This window comes from Phaenicophaeus curvirostris, chromosome 1 (assembly GCF_032191515.1).
Source record: "Phaenicophaeus curvirostris isolate KB17595 chromosome 1, BPBGC_Pcur_1.0, whole genome shotgun sequence".
In the NCBI taxonomy this organism is placed as follows: domain Eukaryota; kingdom Metazoa; phylum Chordata; class Aves; order Cuculiformes; family Cuculidae; genus Phaenicophaeus; species Phaenicophaeus curvirostris.
The window spans coordinates 195,717,700-195,733,391 of NC_091392.1; the positions used below are offsets into that span (position 1 = coordinate 195,717,700).

Genomic DNA, 15,692 nt, shown 5'->3' on the forward strand with positions numbered 1-15,692 from the left:
CTTTTTTCCTATTAAATCCCATCCTGCTGCTTCTGAAATATAATCTGTTGTCGTGATACAAACCTGGTGTCAGCAGGGCAGAACTCTGTTATCTGGCAAAACTATAACTGTTACCACGGTTGTGGACAAGTGTAAATTCTCGCACTCATAAGGTGACATAGGTCTGACAGTACTGCAGTCCGTACACTGGATGCATATATAAAATCTGTGCCTCTAACTGTGTAAACTACACAAAAATACTAATCCAAGAACAAGCAAGTGTAGGGTGGTGATGAATAAATAAGTTTTCTAGAAATAGAAGAGCAAACAAGACTGTGGAACAGCTTTCAATAGGAGTCCTGGGAACAGAAAGTCTATTGCACTAAATAGTGTGATAAATTTGTAAACAGTGAAGCGCCATAGTTGCCAACAGAGGACTGGATTTAGGAGGTGACCTAATCTCATGCTTTGTATTCCTGTAGGATCAGAGAGAGGTTATTCTGATTTATCTAAAGTTTTCAGAAACTTGTGGGTAAAATATATAAGTTGTAAATCTTACTTCTTTGTAATTGAATTGAATTTTGCTAAAGGCCAGAAATTCTTCTCCTTGTAACATCCACCTTTTTCTTATTCTACAAAAGTTAGTTGTATAAATTCCTAATGTTCCTGGGTCTGTATTAAATAGACCCTTTCACAGGAAAATCGTCACAGCCGATATTGTCATTAAAAGAAAGGCCTGCTGGTTCTTTGGCTAAGTTGTTCCACATGGCTTGGACACACTGCCAGGGACAGAGTCAGAAAAAGCAGCTGACTTACCCGCTCGCCCCCCTGCACGTAGTCAGGCGTAATAGGCAAAATCCTGGCGTGTGAGGAGCAGGGCTGTGGGGTGGCCTGCAGGGTCAGGGCAGAGACACCTCGTATGCTATAACCCCAGTGCATGTGTGAAGCAGGCATGGGACCTGCCTGCTTCAATCCGCCTCGGCTGCCACTGATTTCCATGACAGTTTTGTCTTCTGTGTCTCACCTAATAGAATTCAATACACATGTCACCCTCCTCTGTTATGATACAAATAGGATATAAAGTTCCAAGTGGGAACTCCTCCTTTTTCTTCCACAGCCTGCTGAAAGAAGTGGCATTTTTGAAGTCTGGCTTTTTATACCTAAACACTGCAGTGTGTCCTGTTGTTAGAAAGGACACTGCAGAGTTCTCTGTTTGCAATGCCAGTGAGTTTTCCTTGCCAGGTAAGAGGGAAAACGGATACTTGTGAAAGCTTTATCAAGCATTCTGCTTTATTGTTGACCTTGTCGTACAAGGTGTTTGTCTCTTACTGTTAGTAGTTCAGCTCTTTAAAATCTGCACTAGGAAAACTAATGGATTCTGGAAAGACAACAAAATTAATGCAATTACAGTAGCAAAACAAATGTAGTTTTTCATTGAACAACTGAAAGGTGTGTAGGGCTCAGCACATACTCTGAAGTTGCTCACAAAGTCCTTCCTTTTCTAGATCCTCTGTTTTCTGCTGTGATGAATTTCTCAAAGGCTGCTGTTGACTTTCACAGGAGACTTGAACAAGTCGACAAGAAAGAGTAAGTGAAAAATAAGTATTGTTTTTATATATACTTATATATATATGTATGTATGCATATCTGCCTTAGGTATACAGGGTGGCAATTCTTTCTTTCCAGTGACACATGAGGAGTCTCTTATTACTGTAGAATAGAGCCCTTGAACTCTGAGACAGGCATTACCTGCTAAGATGAATTCTGCTTCCTGTGATGAATAGTATCAGATGTAGAGCTTATTACTAGTATCAGCTTGTCATTAAAACATGGAAGGGCAGGTAGCAGTGAAAATTAAAGTTGGACTGAGCTCTGTATTTAGACACCTACACTTGAGTGTTGTAGGTGATGCCAGAATTTGTACTTTCAGCACACCTCAGGGAGACAGAATGATGCTTCAGAGTATCTAAGATATCTGTATGATATTTGCAAACCTAAGGGTCCTATGGTACTTCTGTGCATTGTGAGTGCAGTGGCTGGAGGCCAAGTGCTCCTAGCACTTTGTATGGTACCAGATAATTGTGGTTAGGCACCCAAATCCAATTCTTACTATGCTACTGTATAGATGAGAGCAGGTTTTTCAACACTTGGCTTGTGAGTAGACACCAAAATCTAGATATCTAATCTTGACCTAAATCTCAGCTGCCTTCTCCTCTCTGTTAGGTGGGATGTTTCTAGTGCCATGTGATACTAAGCAAGTATCTGACACTCTCGGGAAGTCTTCCATTTTATTTTACATAAAGTGAAATCTTGCAGTCGCGTTTTCTAACGCAGAAATCCTAAGGCATTAATGTAAAATGTATTGAATACCCCTGTTTGCAAAACCTCATCTTTTTGTAGACTGTAGACCATCTTTGTATTTTTTTTAATTTGGTCCAAAGAAAAGGAACGTTTTTAAATGAAACTGAGAAGTCATGCTTTGTCATTGTGTGAAATGCCTTTGTCTCAATTTTCTGCAGTCCAGTTGCAGTGCGAATCATGAACGATCAGCTGATGCTTATAGAGAGAGCTTTTATTGATCCTCTTGGCTTACCAGGAAGGAAATTTTACAGGTGAGGCAACAAGTTTTTTTATCAGCTAAGACACACTTTTTTTTTTTGCAGGTGAACCGCACCTTAACTGACTGGTCAGTTAAACTGCTGTATAGGTCTTATATAGGAATTACAACTCAACAGATTATGTTTTAAGTACAATACAATAAATAGTGGACTTTGTTTATAACCCCCAAGGAGAAATCCTTGGCAGCACCAGTCTTGTGGTGCCTAATTCCTCTTATTGGATCTGGCACTCTGCTTTTATTAGCCATCATACTCTGTGACTTTTATTTGCAGGTGTTTAGTGCTACTTCAGTTACAACTTGCTTTTTTAAGCCTGTCCATAGAATCATAGAATCATCAGGTTGGAAAAGACCCATTGGATGATCAAGTCCAACCATTCCTATCAAATACTAAACCAAGCCCCTCAGCACCTCGTCCACCCGTCCCTTAAACACCTCCAGGGAAGGTGACTCAACCACCTCCAAAGTGAGGATTCAGTGGAAAATCAACTGTATGAAAAGAAAGGAGAAACAAGGGTAGAATAAAAAGGAGAAGAGGAGGAGAAGAGATGTGTAGTGAGGGTCAGGTGAACTGAGAAGTCCAGAAGAAAGAGCTTGGAGAGAGTGATCTTCAAGCACAGGATAGATAAAGGTCCATGAGCTTTGGCTGCTCCTATGGATGTTCCTGTTAGCTTAAATCATTAACTAGTTATTCTGTCAGTGTCCTCTCTGCAAGCACATGGGCCCAGTGAAAGACAGTATTTGGTGCACTATAATATTCTTTATAGAAAGCCAGTGTATTTATTAGTAACACTTGACAAGAAGCTAAATCCCAGTGTCAGGTGTCATACTACCTCACTGTACTGTTAGTATCCTCCATTTCCTAATGACTGAATGTAGCTGACTCCATGATTGATGGCTTTCACACCAAGCCAGAAGGCCCTCAGGCAGGTAGAATTGAGAATGACACTTCCATCCTCCTAGGATAAACAGTTGTTCACACTTTCGGAAGAATTAAATGGTTGTTTTCTACAGTTCTTCCTGTTGGGTGTTAGGTATCGTTTAGAGCTGTCTGATTTTTTTTTTCTTTTACTAGCTTGCATTTATTAATGTAGTTATAGTGTTTATATTGATTTAAGAGGACTCTTTTACATACTACAAATAAGCTTTAATACTTCATACGTATAAAATCAATTTAAAAGCAGATCTGCAACTACCCATTATTGGAAAAAAATACCAAAAGTTAAAACTGATACTTATGCACAGTTCTGTTCCAATACAATCACTACTTCTTTGAAGAATTCATGCTCTTCTCAAGAACTGTCCCACAGATTTTTTTTTCCCTCTTTTTACATTCCTTTCCCAGATCTGCTAACCATCATTCAACTACTTAGTTATTTTTGATTTATTATTTCTGTTCCACTTCTCATTGTACACCCATAGCTAGTTTTATTTCCTTTTCCAGACTGCCACATTAGTTCAATGGGCTTGTTGAACTCCCATTTAAAAAACAATAAAAAACACATTTTCATTCCTAATTAGACAAATGCATCACCTCCTCCCAAGGAGAAGGTTACCTGTCCTAAATTTGTGCCCTTTCCCATAGATTTTGCCCTTGCAGTTATTTCCTCTTGTCCTTTTAAAAGATAAGTACAGGCAGATTTCCTGAGTGTTTAGTAAGTTGTGATCTTCACAGGTTTTGTATCTGTTTTATGAAGCACAAATAGTTGCCCACAATGAAAACACACACACACTCTCACACTCACTCTCATCATAGTTATTTAGTATACCTACATTTTTCTCTTCTTTCCCCACAGACATGTCATCTTCGCTCCAAGCAGTCACAACAAGTATGCTGGAGAATCCTTCCCGGGGATCTATGATGCCATGTTTGATATTGAAAGCAAAACTGATCAACATGGAGCTTGGGAAGAAGTAAAGAGACAGATTTCAATTGCAGCCTTCACTGTGCAGGCTGCAGCAGGGGCACTGGAAGAAGTAGCATAGAGTGATGGCTCTGAAAAGCTCAGTCATATAGCAAAGACTGAAATACAGTGTAGTTGGGCTTCTACAGTGACCCAGTCTCCCCTGACTGCCTATCTGTCTGAGTTTCCAACCTTCTAAATGCATGCAAGTGTATTGTTAGGGTTAGCAGGAATTCCATGTATCAAAGAACTTCTGAGCTAGAAATTACTGCTTCTCTGATACTGACAAAAATGTAGCTTTATGGACAATCCTAGATGTAAGTAAATTTGCAAGTGAGAAGAAGGAAGAATCAGTTCCCAACTAGAGTTTTCTGAAAGATCTGCCAATTTTGAGGGCCCATTATTTTGGATGTACAATTGCAAAACCAGTTATTTGCCAAGCTACCTGTAAATGTCGTCTGTAGCAGTGATCAAGAGCATGCATTTCAAGAGCAAAAATGTAACACTCTTCAGGGCATGCATTTGTCTTGTTCTGATAATTACTTCTATAATATACGATACCAAAGGCTACTCTGTATTTTAGAATCTATTCCACAAGACTAGTGAGTGCTCATTATATTGATTTGCTTTCTTTTCCAGGAAAAATAAGATACTGGCCCTCCTGCTGATTGCCAAAGCAGTATTAACCATTCTTGATAATCAGAGAAAACAGCTGCTTACATACAGAAATCCAAAAGCATTTTCTCAGGGAGTGTCTGTTCCTCTGAAGGACAGTGTGCTCCTCTCTCCTTTTCTCACACTTTGGAATATGCAGATTGTGGGGGATAACCACAGCTGACCTCCCTGCTCCTTATGGCTCTTTCACTAGTCCCAAACCCACGGGCTTTTGTTCCTATTGTTTTCCCAGGAGATCTCTTTTATGTTGATGTCTTCTTCCAGCTGAGGGAGCTGAAGGACTTTCTGATTATTGGCATGGGGCTTGAGGTTATTCTGTTTTCAAATAAGACCGGAAGAAAGTTTCCCATCAGGAGCTGCTTTCACATTCAAAGAGAAAATGAAATGTATGAGAAGAGTAATTGTACAAAACTGTTTAATTTGTAAAAAAAATTATTCTTGCTTCATTTGCCCTTTAAATGTACTTCTCATCTTCATGCTTTACAACTAATAAAATTGCTAGAATCTTATTAAATCACATTCCAGTTTGTGGGAGCTGATAATAACCAATTTCTTCTCTCATGTAAAATATACTACAGTTTTTCTCAAAACCATAAATTGCACCAGGTTGTGGGAATAAAATCCTTTTTTGTTTTATTGGGAATAAAACAGATGTGGTACTAAAAAGGAGGGAATCAGAGAAACAGGACTATTACTCAGCTGCAGAAGGAGTTGTTCTCATCTCAGATGCCTTGAATTCAAACAAGAGAACTAGAAATTACTATAGTTCAGTACTTTGGGAAGTTGTCTTGGTGGCATGTGCCCCCCGGAGAAGAGATGCTTTCTTTAGCGTCACTTCCACTGAGCCTCTCTGAAAGACAAAGGACTGTGTATCTATGGATGTTGTGCTCATAACTGACTGTGAAATGGTTTTTCACAAATCAAGCCTTAGGCACGGAAATTACACTTCCACAGCCCATGCTTTACCTGTTCCTTTGGAAAAAGTAGTGCTTAACTGACCTTGTCAGCATGCACATAAGAGATATTAGTAGTCAATGCTGAGGACACCAGAACAGTGAGTACATTTTTTTGTTCTTACTCCTACCTAACTGGGGCCATTCACAATTTTTAAGTTTTTCACGATCACATCTTTCTTTAGCTTACGGTGTTGCTGAAGGATGTGATACCCTGTGAACGGTGACTGGCACATAACAGTACTGTTTTTTCTTCCCTTTTCCTGAATTTCCCATTCTTCCTGCTCCATCCCAGCTTTATGTTAACTGTAATGGGCAATAACTGAATGTGCCCCCAAGGTAGGGTTAGGATATCTGGATGGTGGAAAAAAGCCACTAGTGCCTCTTCCTTGTGAACAGCAGCCAGGTATGGAACTGTCAGTGGTCACTGCTGTAGGATTATCAGGGGATAAGGCAAAAAAAGGGATTTCCACATAAAAAGGCATACCTGGTAAAGTGTGCTTGCTGCTTTATTTACAAAAATCTCTGTAATGGTGTAAAAGAGTGAACAATTTTTTCACCCGTACACATAATTTTTTAGCGGTAGTTAGCCTTTTAAGTTCTGTGCCATTACCTTGCTAATGTAAAAGAACACATAATCTCTTCTTGTTTCTGTGTGCAGTTTGAAGCTGTAAGAATGAATTACAGCTCATGTCAGGCTGAATGCACAGCTGGCATTGATTACTTTGTTCCTTTTCTCAACTTAATTGATAACTCTGCTTGAATGTGTGATTCACCATGACCCACTACATCCTGAGAAGTATACAAAATAACTTAAATCTATTTCCATTCCTCTCTATAAATTTCTGCTGAGGGAGAGTGCTATCTAAACCCTTATAAATAAGGAAATCAAACCACTTATAAATGGCTCATACCAATTGATTTCCATAAAGTCCCATATTCTTGGTACTGAAAGGATCAGTTACTCAGAGCTAAGATTGCCTTCCTTGCTTCAGTCAGTAATATCTCCTTTTCTGTACATGGGCAACCAAGCAACTGCTGCTGTCTGCCAGCCCAAAAGCTGCTGTATCTTGTAGCTCTGCCTGCCCATAATTTCAAAGTGTGTGGGTATTTTTCAGGCTTTCCTTACAAACGGATAATACTGGATCACTTACTCTGTCCTGCCCTAATTCCATTTGCACAGTTCATTCACTCAACCTGGCCAAAGCAATATGTGAACCATACAGCTGGGAGAAATAGACCCTTCAGCCTGGACTGGGGCTGCACATTACTTGGTTATTTGGCTTGCCAATCATCCATTTAGAAAATCAGTTTCAAAGGGACAGTGCCAGAACGTTTATTTCACATTCTCTTATGGTTGAAATACCTTTGATTTGCCTTTGGAAAGGAAGCCATAACACTTGGTGATCTTAGTGATAGCTGGAAAGTGGATATGACCTACATGCTCCATTCTCCACTAAGTGATAAACACTATCCAGTTAAAATATTGATTTGCAAAAAATTGGAAATAATTTAAAATCACAGAATCACTAGGTTGGAAAAGACCCATTGGATCATCTAGTCTAACCATTCCTATCAAACACTAAACCATGCCCCTCAGCACCTCGTCCACCCGTGCCTTAAACACCTCCAGGGAAGGTGACTCAACCACCTCCCTGGGCAGCCTGTTCCAGTGCCCAATGACCCTTTCTGTGAAAAATTTTTTCCTAATGTCCAGCCTAAACCTCCCCTGGCAGAGCTTGAGGCCATTCCCTCTTGTCCTGTCCCCTGTCACTTGGGAGAAGAGGCCAGCACCCTCCTCTCTACAAGCTCCTTTCAGGTAGTTGTAGAGAGCAATGAGGTCTCCCCCTCAGCCTTCTCTTCTCCAGGCTAAACAACCCCAGTTCCTTCAGCTGCTCTTTGTAAGACTTGTTCTCCAGCCCCTTCACCAGCTTTGTCGCTCTTCTCTGGACTCGCTAGTCTGCTGTGGTTTTCAACCAATTGATAAATAGAAATAGAACCACCTAAAAGAAGCTCTGCAGATCTTAAGCTTAATAAAACTCAAACCTAATTCAAAGCCTTTAAAGATTAAGTATTCGGGACTAAATGATGCTAGTGCTTCTCTAAACACCCTGTAAGTTAGCAACCTTTCCCAAAGATAACTTGTGCATCAAGGGACTGTCATTATGAAGCAATGCAATGAAAATGTCCCTATCCCAGTATCCTGATGACTGAAATACAAACACATCAGCTGAAGAAGTTTCATAAATCTTCTCAGCAACTGTACAGTTCAGGTGCTAGAACAGGACATTTGGATTTGTCTGTTCTTTTGGTTCAGCCAAAGCAATTTATCAAGTCCATGTCAAACTTCTAAATTGCTTCAGCTGATCTAAAATTGCATTATTTTACAACAGTGATAAAAATAAAACAAATAGTGTAACTCTGTGTATCTATTAAGGAAAAGACATTGCAGAAGAAAAGTCCTAAGACAGTCAATCAGCCCATTAAGCAAACGATCACAATCCGCATCAGTACTGTGTGCTGAATTTTCCTCAGACCCGTTTTCTATTATTCTGTCTTTCTGCTGTTGATAACCTATAAAATCATCTCTGCACATTCATAAGGGTCTAGAGTTCACATTCTCTTGAATGCCCAGGTCTCAGCGGCCTGAAACTCTTTTCTTGTGTGGAGGAACTATTGCTGTTCCTGCCCATGCTGCCAATCAGATATCAGGCAGCAGGTTTCACAGAATCACAGAATCACAGAATCACAGAATAACCAGGCTGGAAGAGACCCACCGGATCACCGAGTCCAACCGTTCCTACCAAACACTAAACCATATCCCTCAGCACCTCGTCCACCCGTGCCTTAAACACCTCCAGGGAAGGCGACTCAACCACCTCCCTGGGCAGCCTGTTCCAGTGTCCAATGACCCTTTCTGTAAAGAATTTTTTCCTAACGTCTAGCCTAAACCTCCCCTGGCGGAGCTTGAGGCCATTCCCTCTTGTCCTGTCCCCTGTCACTTGGGAGAAGAGGCCAGCACCCTCCTCTCTACAACGTCCTTTCAGGTAGTTGTAGAGAGCAATGAGGTCACCCCTCAGCCTCCTCTTCTCCAGGCTAAACAACCCCAGCTCTCTCAGCCGCTCCTCATAAGGCCTGTTCTCCAGCCCTTTCACCAGCTTTGTTGCTCTTCTCTGGACTCTCTCCAGAGCCTCAACATCCTTCTTGTGGTGAGGGGCCCAGAACTGAACACAGTATTCGAGGAGCGGTCTCACCAGTGCCGAGTACAGAGGGAGGATAACCTCCCTGGACCTGCTGGTCACGCCGTTTCTGATACAAGCCAAGATGCCATTGGCCTTCTTGGCCACCTGGGCACACTGCTGGCTCATATTCAGTCGGCTGTCAACCAACACCCCCAGGTCCCTCTCCTCCAGGCAGCTTTCTAGACAGACTTCTCCCAGTCTGTAGCACTGCATAGGGTTGTTGTGCCCCAAGTGCAGGACCCGGCATTTGGCCTTGTTAAACCTCATGCCATTGGATTCTGCCCAGCGGTCCAGCCTGTTCAGATCCCTTTGCAGAGCCTCCCGACCCTCCAGCAGATCGACACTTCCACCCAGCTTAGTGTCGTCCGCAAACTTGCTAAGGGTGCATTCGATGCCTTCATCCAGGTCATTGATGAAGACATTGAACAGGGCTGGACCCAGCACTGAGCCCTGGGGAACCCCACTTGTCACTGGCCTCCAGCTGGATTTCACACCATTTACCACCACTCTCTGGGCCCGGCCATCCAACCAGTTTTCCACCCAGGAGAGTGTGCGCCTGTCCAGCCCAGAGGCTGACAGTTTCTCAAGCAGAATGCTGTGGGAAACTGTGTCAAAGGCTTTGCTGAAGTCCAGGAAGACCACATCCACAGCCTTTCCCTCATCCAGTAGCCGGGTCACTTTGTCATAGAAGGCGATCAGGTTAGTCTGGCAAGACCTGCCTTTTGTGAACCCATGTTGACTGGGCCTGATCACCCGGTTCTCTTGCATGTGCTTCATGATAGCACTCAAGATCACCTGTTCCATGACTTTCCCTGGCACTGAGGTCAGACTGACAGGCCTGTAGTTTCCTGGGTCCTCCCTGCGGCCCTTTTTGTAGATGGGCACAACATCAGCCAGCCTCCAGTCCAGTGGGACTTCCCCAGTCTTCCAGGACTGTTGGAAGATGATGGAAAGGGGTTTGGCCAGCACATCCGCCAGCTCCTTCAGTACCCTAGGGTGAATCCCGTCCGGCCCCATAGACTTGTGACTGTCCAGTCGGGCTAGCAAGGCTCTGACCACCTCCTCTTGGATCATGGGAGCCTCATTATGCTCCTCTAGCTCCTGGGTTTGTACACAGGCGGAACGACCCTCCTTACGACTAAAGACTGAGGCAAAGAAGGCATTAAGTAGAAGAAGGCATTAAGTTTAAAACAAAGGGATTATTCACACTACATGTGATTATACAATGAGCTTCATTGCTACAGGAAACTGTGATAGCTAAGATGTGTTAAAAAAATGATCAGACGCATGCAAGGGGAGCTCACACGTAATGATCCAGATGCAACCTTTCATTCAGGAGGCCCTAAAGCACTGGGGAATTAAAGCGTATGTATGCATGAAGGGATTAAAAACACACCTGCTTTAATCCTTGCTTTAAGCTTTTGTCATGGAGAGATTACAGGGAAAGACAGTACTATGCACTCCGTTGTAGTGCTTGCTACTGAACAGACATTCCCTTAAGTGCTGCTGGCAGTTCTCTATTCCTGTACATTTGATTGAAACCCATGAAAATTAGTAAATGTATCTTTGAAAGGTAGCTTGTTCTCTTTAAACCAAGATAATGATCAATATGTCAATTGAATATTTTTTTTTAAAAAACACATAACTCTTTGAAAGCAGAAATAGTTTATCCTCCAATGTTGTCATTTGGAGGGTAAGAGTCGCTGTGCTGTGTCTGCAGAGAAGAGCTACTGCAGTGACCCCACGTTATTCCTAAGGAAAATATCAATAGGAAGATGCTGACCAGGTCTGAAAGTCACTCAGGACTTTCTGCACAGCCCAGGAAATGCTGTAAACACCCTCAAGGAGGCAGAGATGAAATCTCCATGTGACACAGCATCAAAAGCCACTGGGGACCTTCTCTGCGGCTGGTAGGATCAGGATTAACTCAGTATGGCCCATTTTTTCTCTCTCTTATTCTAAATTCCTCTTTCCATTCATGGGATTTTAGCATAGAGTTAAGAGTGCCATTAAGAGAGCTGAATGATGGTGAACATCATGGACTAATCTACAGCAAAGAAGAAAAGACAACACTGAATGAAATACAGAAATTTTTGCTTCTGCTATGCTGTCCTTTCCCTAGCTGAACCAAAGTGCCGTGTTCCTCACCAAGCAACACCTGCTACATAGAAATTGCCCCTAGAGAAACCAGTAGGAGCTGAATTTAGTGAACAGCCCTTTTTGAAGTAAAAGATAATTTCCTTTACACCACTGGGACTGAAAGCAACTCCAGTCAAGCAAAAGATGCTACCATTTAGCCCTGTAGTTTAGCTGCAAGGCTATTGTGTGTTAGAGTTGAGCTCTAAGTCAAGTTCAGCAGTTACTTCTGTTGATCAGTGTCAGTAAGAAGAACTTTAAAAGCCTAAATGGTTCAGGAGCTGTCTGTCCTGTGAATTACTCTACTTGCTTCTGCCAGTTATAATCCATGAAGTCAAGGCAGCTCCTGTCAGTGCCAGCACAGTGTTTTTTGCCTGATGGATCCTACACCCTTAAACATTTTCTTCTTTATCCTAGAAAATCTACAAGCTATTCTGCAACACAATCTGTAAGGCACATTCATTTTCTGGATAAGCATGGGGAGCTCAAAGAATGGTGGAGGAGGAGAAAGAGAACTGGTTTGTTGGGCACCTTGCGCAGAAGGACTGTACTTAGTTCAAGCAAACTGCAAACATGTTATAAGCTTCCACAAAGGGAAAAAAACTGAGACGCAGTAATGGGAAAAGCATTTCACAGGAGGGTATCAGATAAGAATAGACTTGCTATGTTTACATGGAACCTTCCCCAGATGTGCTTTGCTAGCTTGCTGACAGTAAACTGCTGACGCATTCCTGATACTGCCATCCACATTACCTCCACACTTGGCTGTATTTTTAGAAGGAAACTCAAGCCACAGTTGCTGGACACAGCAATTGTTGTAACAACACCCCCTTATGTAACCCATAAGCAGCAGGATGTCAGGCTGGAGTAGCACAGTCAGCTGCAAAACACTGAGGGCTGAAAGATTTAGCTCCCTCTGAGATCAGTCATCCCTTCTGATTTTCCTGGAACCAACACTCTCTCCTCCTGAAGCACTCAGCTCCCTGTGTCTCCCAAGCCATGTTTCCACACTCTTTCCATTGGAGTCTGCATGCCCTGGCACCTCCTGCCTGTGCCAAATCACCATCTTCAGCTCAACTGGAATTACCTTGGTGATGAGCCTTGCCGAAGCGCAGGCACTTGTGTAGTGACGCCTGTTGCCACAGCGGAGGAATGAAATACAGGGGATCTTCCTGTCTTATTATGAGCAGGAACAAACAGACTTTATAAGCGAAGACAAATTCATTGTCAGTATACTTGAATTCTCAGCTGTCTGATCGATGGATTTTTAATCTCAATCTATTCATTACAGAAAAAGAAAAAGAAATGCTATTACAGACAAGCGTTTCAATAACAAAGCAGCTAAAATGGTTATGAGCTGTCTATTTTCTCAGGGTCTCCAGTATCATCCTGTGCCCCTTCTCTAATCATCCTATGCCCATGGTCCTCTCCATCTTGGGTCCCATCTTTCAAGGTCCCTGCTATGGTATCAGGCTTAGAATCATAGAATCATCAGGTTGAAAAGACCCATTGGATCATTAAGTCCAACCATTCCTATCAAACACTAAACCATGCCCCTCAGCACCTTGTCCACCCGTGCCTTAAACACCTCCAGGGAAGGTGACTCAACCACCTCCCTGGGCAGCCTGTTCCAGTGCCCAAGGACCCTTTTTGTGAAGAATTTTTTTCCTAATGTCCAGCCTGAACCTCCCCTGGCGGAGCTTGAGGCTGTTTCCTCTTGTCCTGTCCCCTGTCACTTGGGAGAAGAGGCCAGCACCCTCCTCTCTACAAACTCCTTTCAGGTAGTTGTAGAGAGCAATGAGGTCTCCCCTCAGCCTCCTCTTCTCCAGGCTAAACAACCCCAGTTCCCTCAGCTGCTCTTCGTAAGACCTGTTCTCCAGCCCCTTCACCAGCTTTGTCGCTTTTCTCTAGACTCGCTCCGGAGCCTCAACATTCTTCTTGTGGTGAGGGGCCCATGATGCTAGAATTGTATGTTCTACACAAATAACTGCTTGTTCCTAGTATCTGTATTACCAATGTGATTATACCATAGAACTGTAAAAGGAGAAACATACGTAAACTTAATAAGGCAATAGCCACCTGGTCATTAGAAAACTTGTAACAGCCAAACAAGGAAACAAGAAAACAAAGCTACAGGCAGGCGAATAGAAGTTCTGACAATGCAAGCCTGGTAAGTCCTAAGACCCTGTAGAGATGGAACAAAGCTTGTGCCCTGCTTTAAGCTATAAGCTGTGGCAATACTGTGTTTATTGAGCTGTCAGCAGAGGTCGGCACTTGGGTTACTTGGGGGTGATGCCACGTTTTTGAAAGTACGATTGTTAGGAACAGCTATTTATATACAGTCATATACATACTTAGTACCTAGTCCTGGCAAATCTGAGAAACGGATGAAATACAACTAGCTTTTCTTTCTATTTTCAAACCACCCCAGCTTACACAATTCAGCCTGACTGGACTTGGGTTTTGCAAAGATCAATCATTCTTGTCATTTGCATCCTGATAAATGATAACCTGCCTGAGGACTAGATATTTATAACAGGATCCAGAGTGTAACTGCAGGACTCAGCACTTGCCTCTCAGGCAGTATTACACTCCATTTTGTACTAAACATAATTACCAGAATATGGAGAAGTTCTGGCAAAAATCTATCAGCTCTCTCATGGCTAGTGGTCATTCTGCAGACAACTATATTTTCAATTTCAGTGAAGAATACTGACAATGCATGCATGGAAGGCAAATGAGGACATACAACACTGCAGATTGTAATTTACCCTTTGAATAGTGACATTTACTGAAATTAAAATATATATATATTTTATAACTGAACTGTGAAATGCAAAAACTCCTTATAATGACACATACTTAAGCTTAAGAATTCTGTGCTCAACATTTTAATACTGCTGCTTCAATCATGTTGAAGTTTTTGGCCTCACTTTGTTGTGCAGTCTTCAGGCAGCATGGATCAAAATAATGGTTCAATAATAAATGCAATAGACTTCATTGTCTTAATTCTGAAATAAATTATTATTGAGGTGTAATAACAGCAGAAAAAGAAATGCTGAACAATGCCATTGTGCTCACATAGCAACTAGGTCAACCTTTATAAAAATATGGGAAAAAAGTATAACACTGATTTAAAAAGATGCAGTGCTTTGGCTCATTCACAGCTGGAGCTGTTGCTTTGTATTAACCTTCAATCCTAGCATGTTTTCTACAAATATGTTTTCTATAAATATGTGAAAACCTTTCTCAAAAATTTATTTTCAACTACATTTTAATATTCTACATTATTTTTTCCAGCTTTACCTTCTTTACAGCTGCTAACTTTCTCAGACAGCATAAGCATCCATTGAAGTAAAAATTTTTCTAGCAGCAGTGCTGACAGGCTTCCAATTTGCAGAGCTATAATTAAAGAATAATTCTGCACTGAATGCTTTTGTTTTAGGTTTTGCTCATGAGTAGACATTCCAAATGTCAACTGCTTTCACAAATGAAGGGAGAGCATTTAAAATTTGGGTTACTGTTTACATAAACAGAAACACATCTTGATTACAAAGGTGTTCCCTTATAAAAAAACCCTAAGTTCCTTTGGGTCCAGAAGTGCACAGTATCAACTCTGTCTCTCACATGAATCTGATTTTCAGTTAAAGAACAAATTAGATTAAGCACATTACACTAAAAGCATATTATGCTTGTTTGCTCTGAAGTATTGAACTCAGCAGTAATATTGCAGTATTAATATTTATCATGAATTCGAAACACATTTTGGAGAACAAGGTTTTTGGACTAACAGTATTTCATAGATGGTTCTAAGGCAACAGCCTCCAGCTAGCTTTCAATGGCTTTTGCTGCAATGCAGCTTTATTTAACCAAGAACTAATTTTTCAACACTTGTTACCAGTATGTAACAAAAATATTTTATTCAAGAAGATGCTTCCTTCTCATAAATAAATACACTGACTGCAAAAATACCCTGAACACTTTCTCAAACCAGAATCAGGGATCATATAGACTGATCAGTTAAGCTAATGAAAAACATACTGATACATTGGGAGGTTTAACAAGGTCAAGTACAGACTTCGGCACTTGGGACACAACAACCCATGTAGCTCTATAAGCTTGTGGAAGAGTGGCTACAAGGTTGCCTGGTGGAGAAGGACCTGGGGGTGTTGGTTGACGGCCAACT

General features: G+C 41.7%; 1 protein-coding gene across 3 annotated transcripts in view; it reads left to right on the forward strand.

Moving 5' to 3' along the window:
- The window catches only part of LOC138735363 (N-acetylated-alpha-linked acidic dipeptidase 2-like), a 32,991-nt gene extending 28,151 nt beyond the window's left edge, over positions 1-4,840 (forward strand). For all 3 annotated transcript variants that reach the window (XM_069883318.1, XM_069883319.1, XM_069883320.1), the window contains 3 exons: positions 1,485-1,566; positions 2,499-2,591; positions 4,393-4,840. In XM_069883318.1, coding sequence (XP_069739419.1) covers positions 1,485-1,566; positions 2,499-2,591; positions 4,393-4,582 — 365 coding nt within the window. In that variant the 3' untranslated portion in view covers positions 4,583-4,840. The remainder of the gene's footprint in view (positions 1-1,484; positions 1,567-2,498; positions 2,592-4,392) is intronic.
- The last annotated feature ends 10,852 nt before the right edge of the window (positions 4,841-15,692 follow it).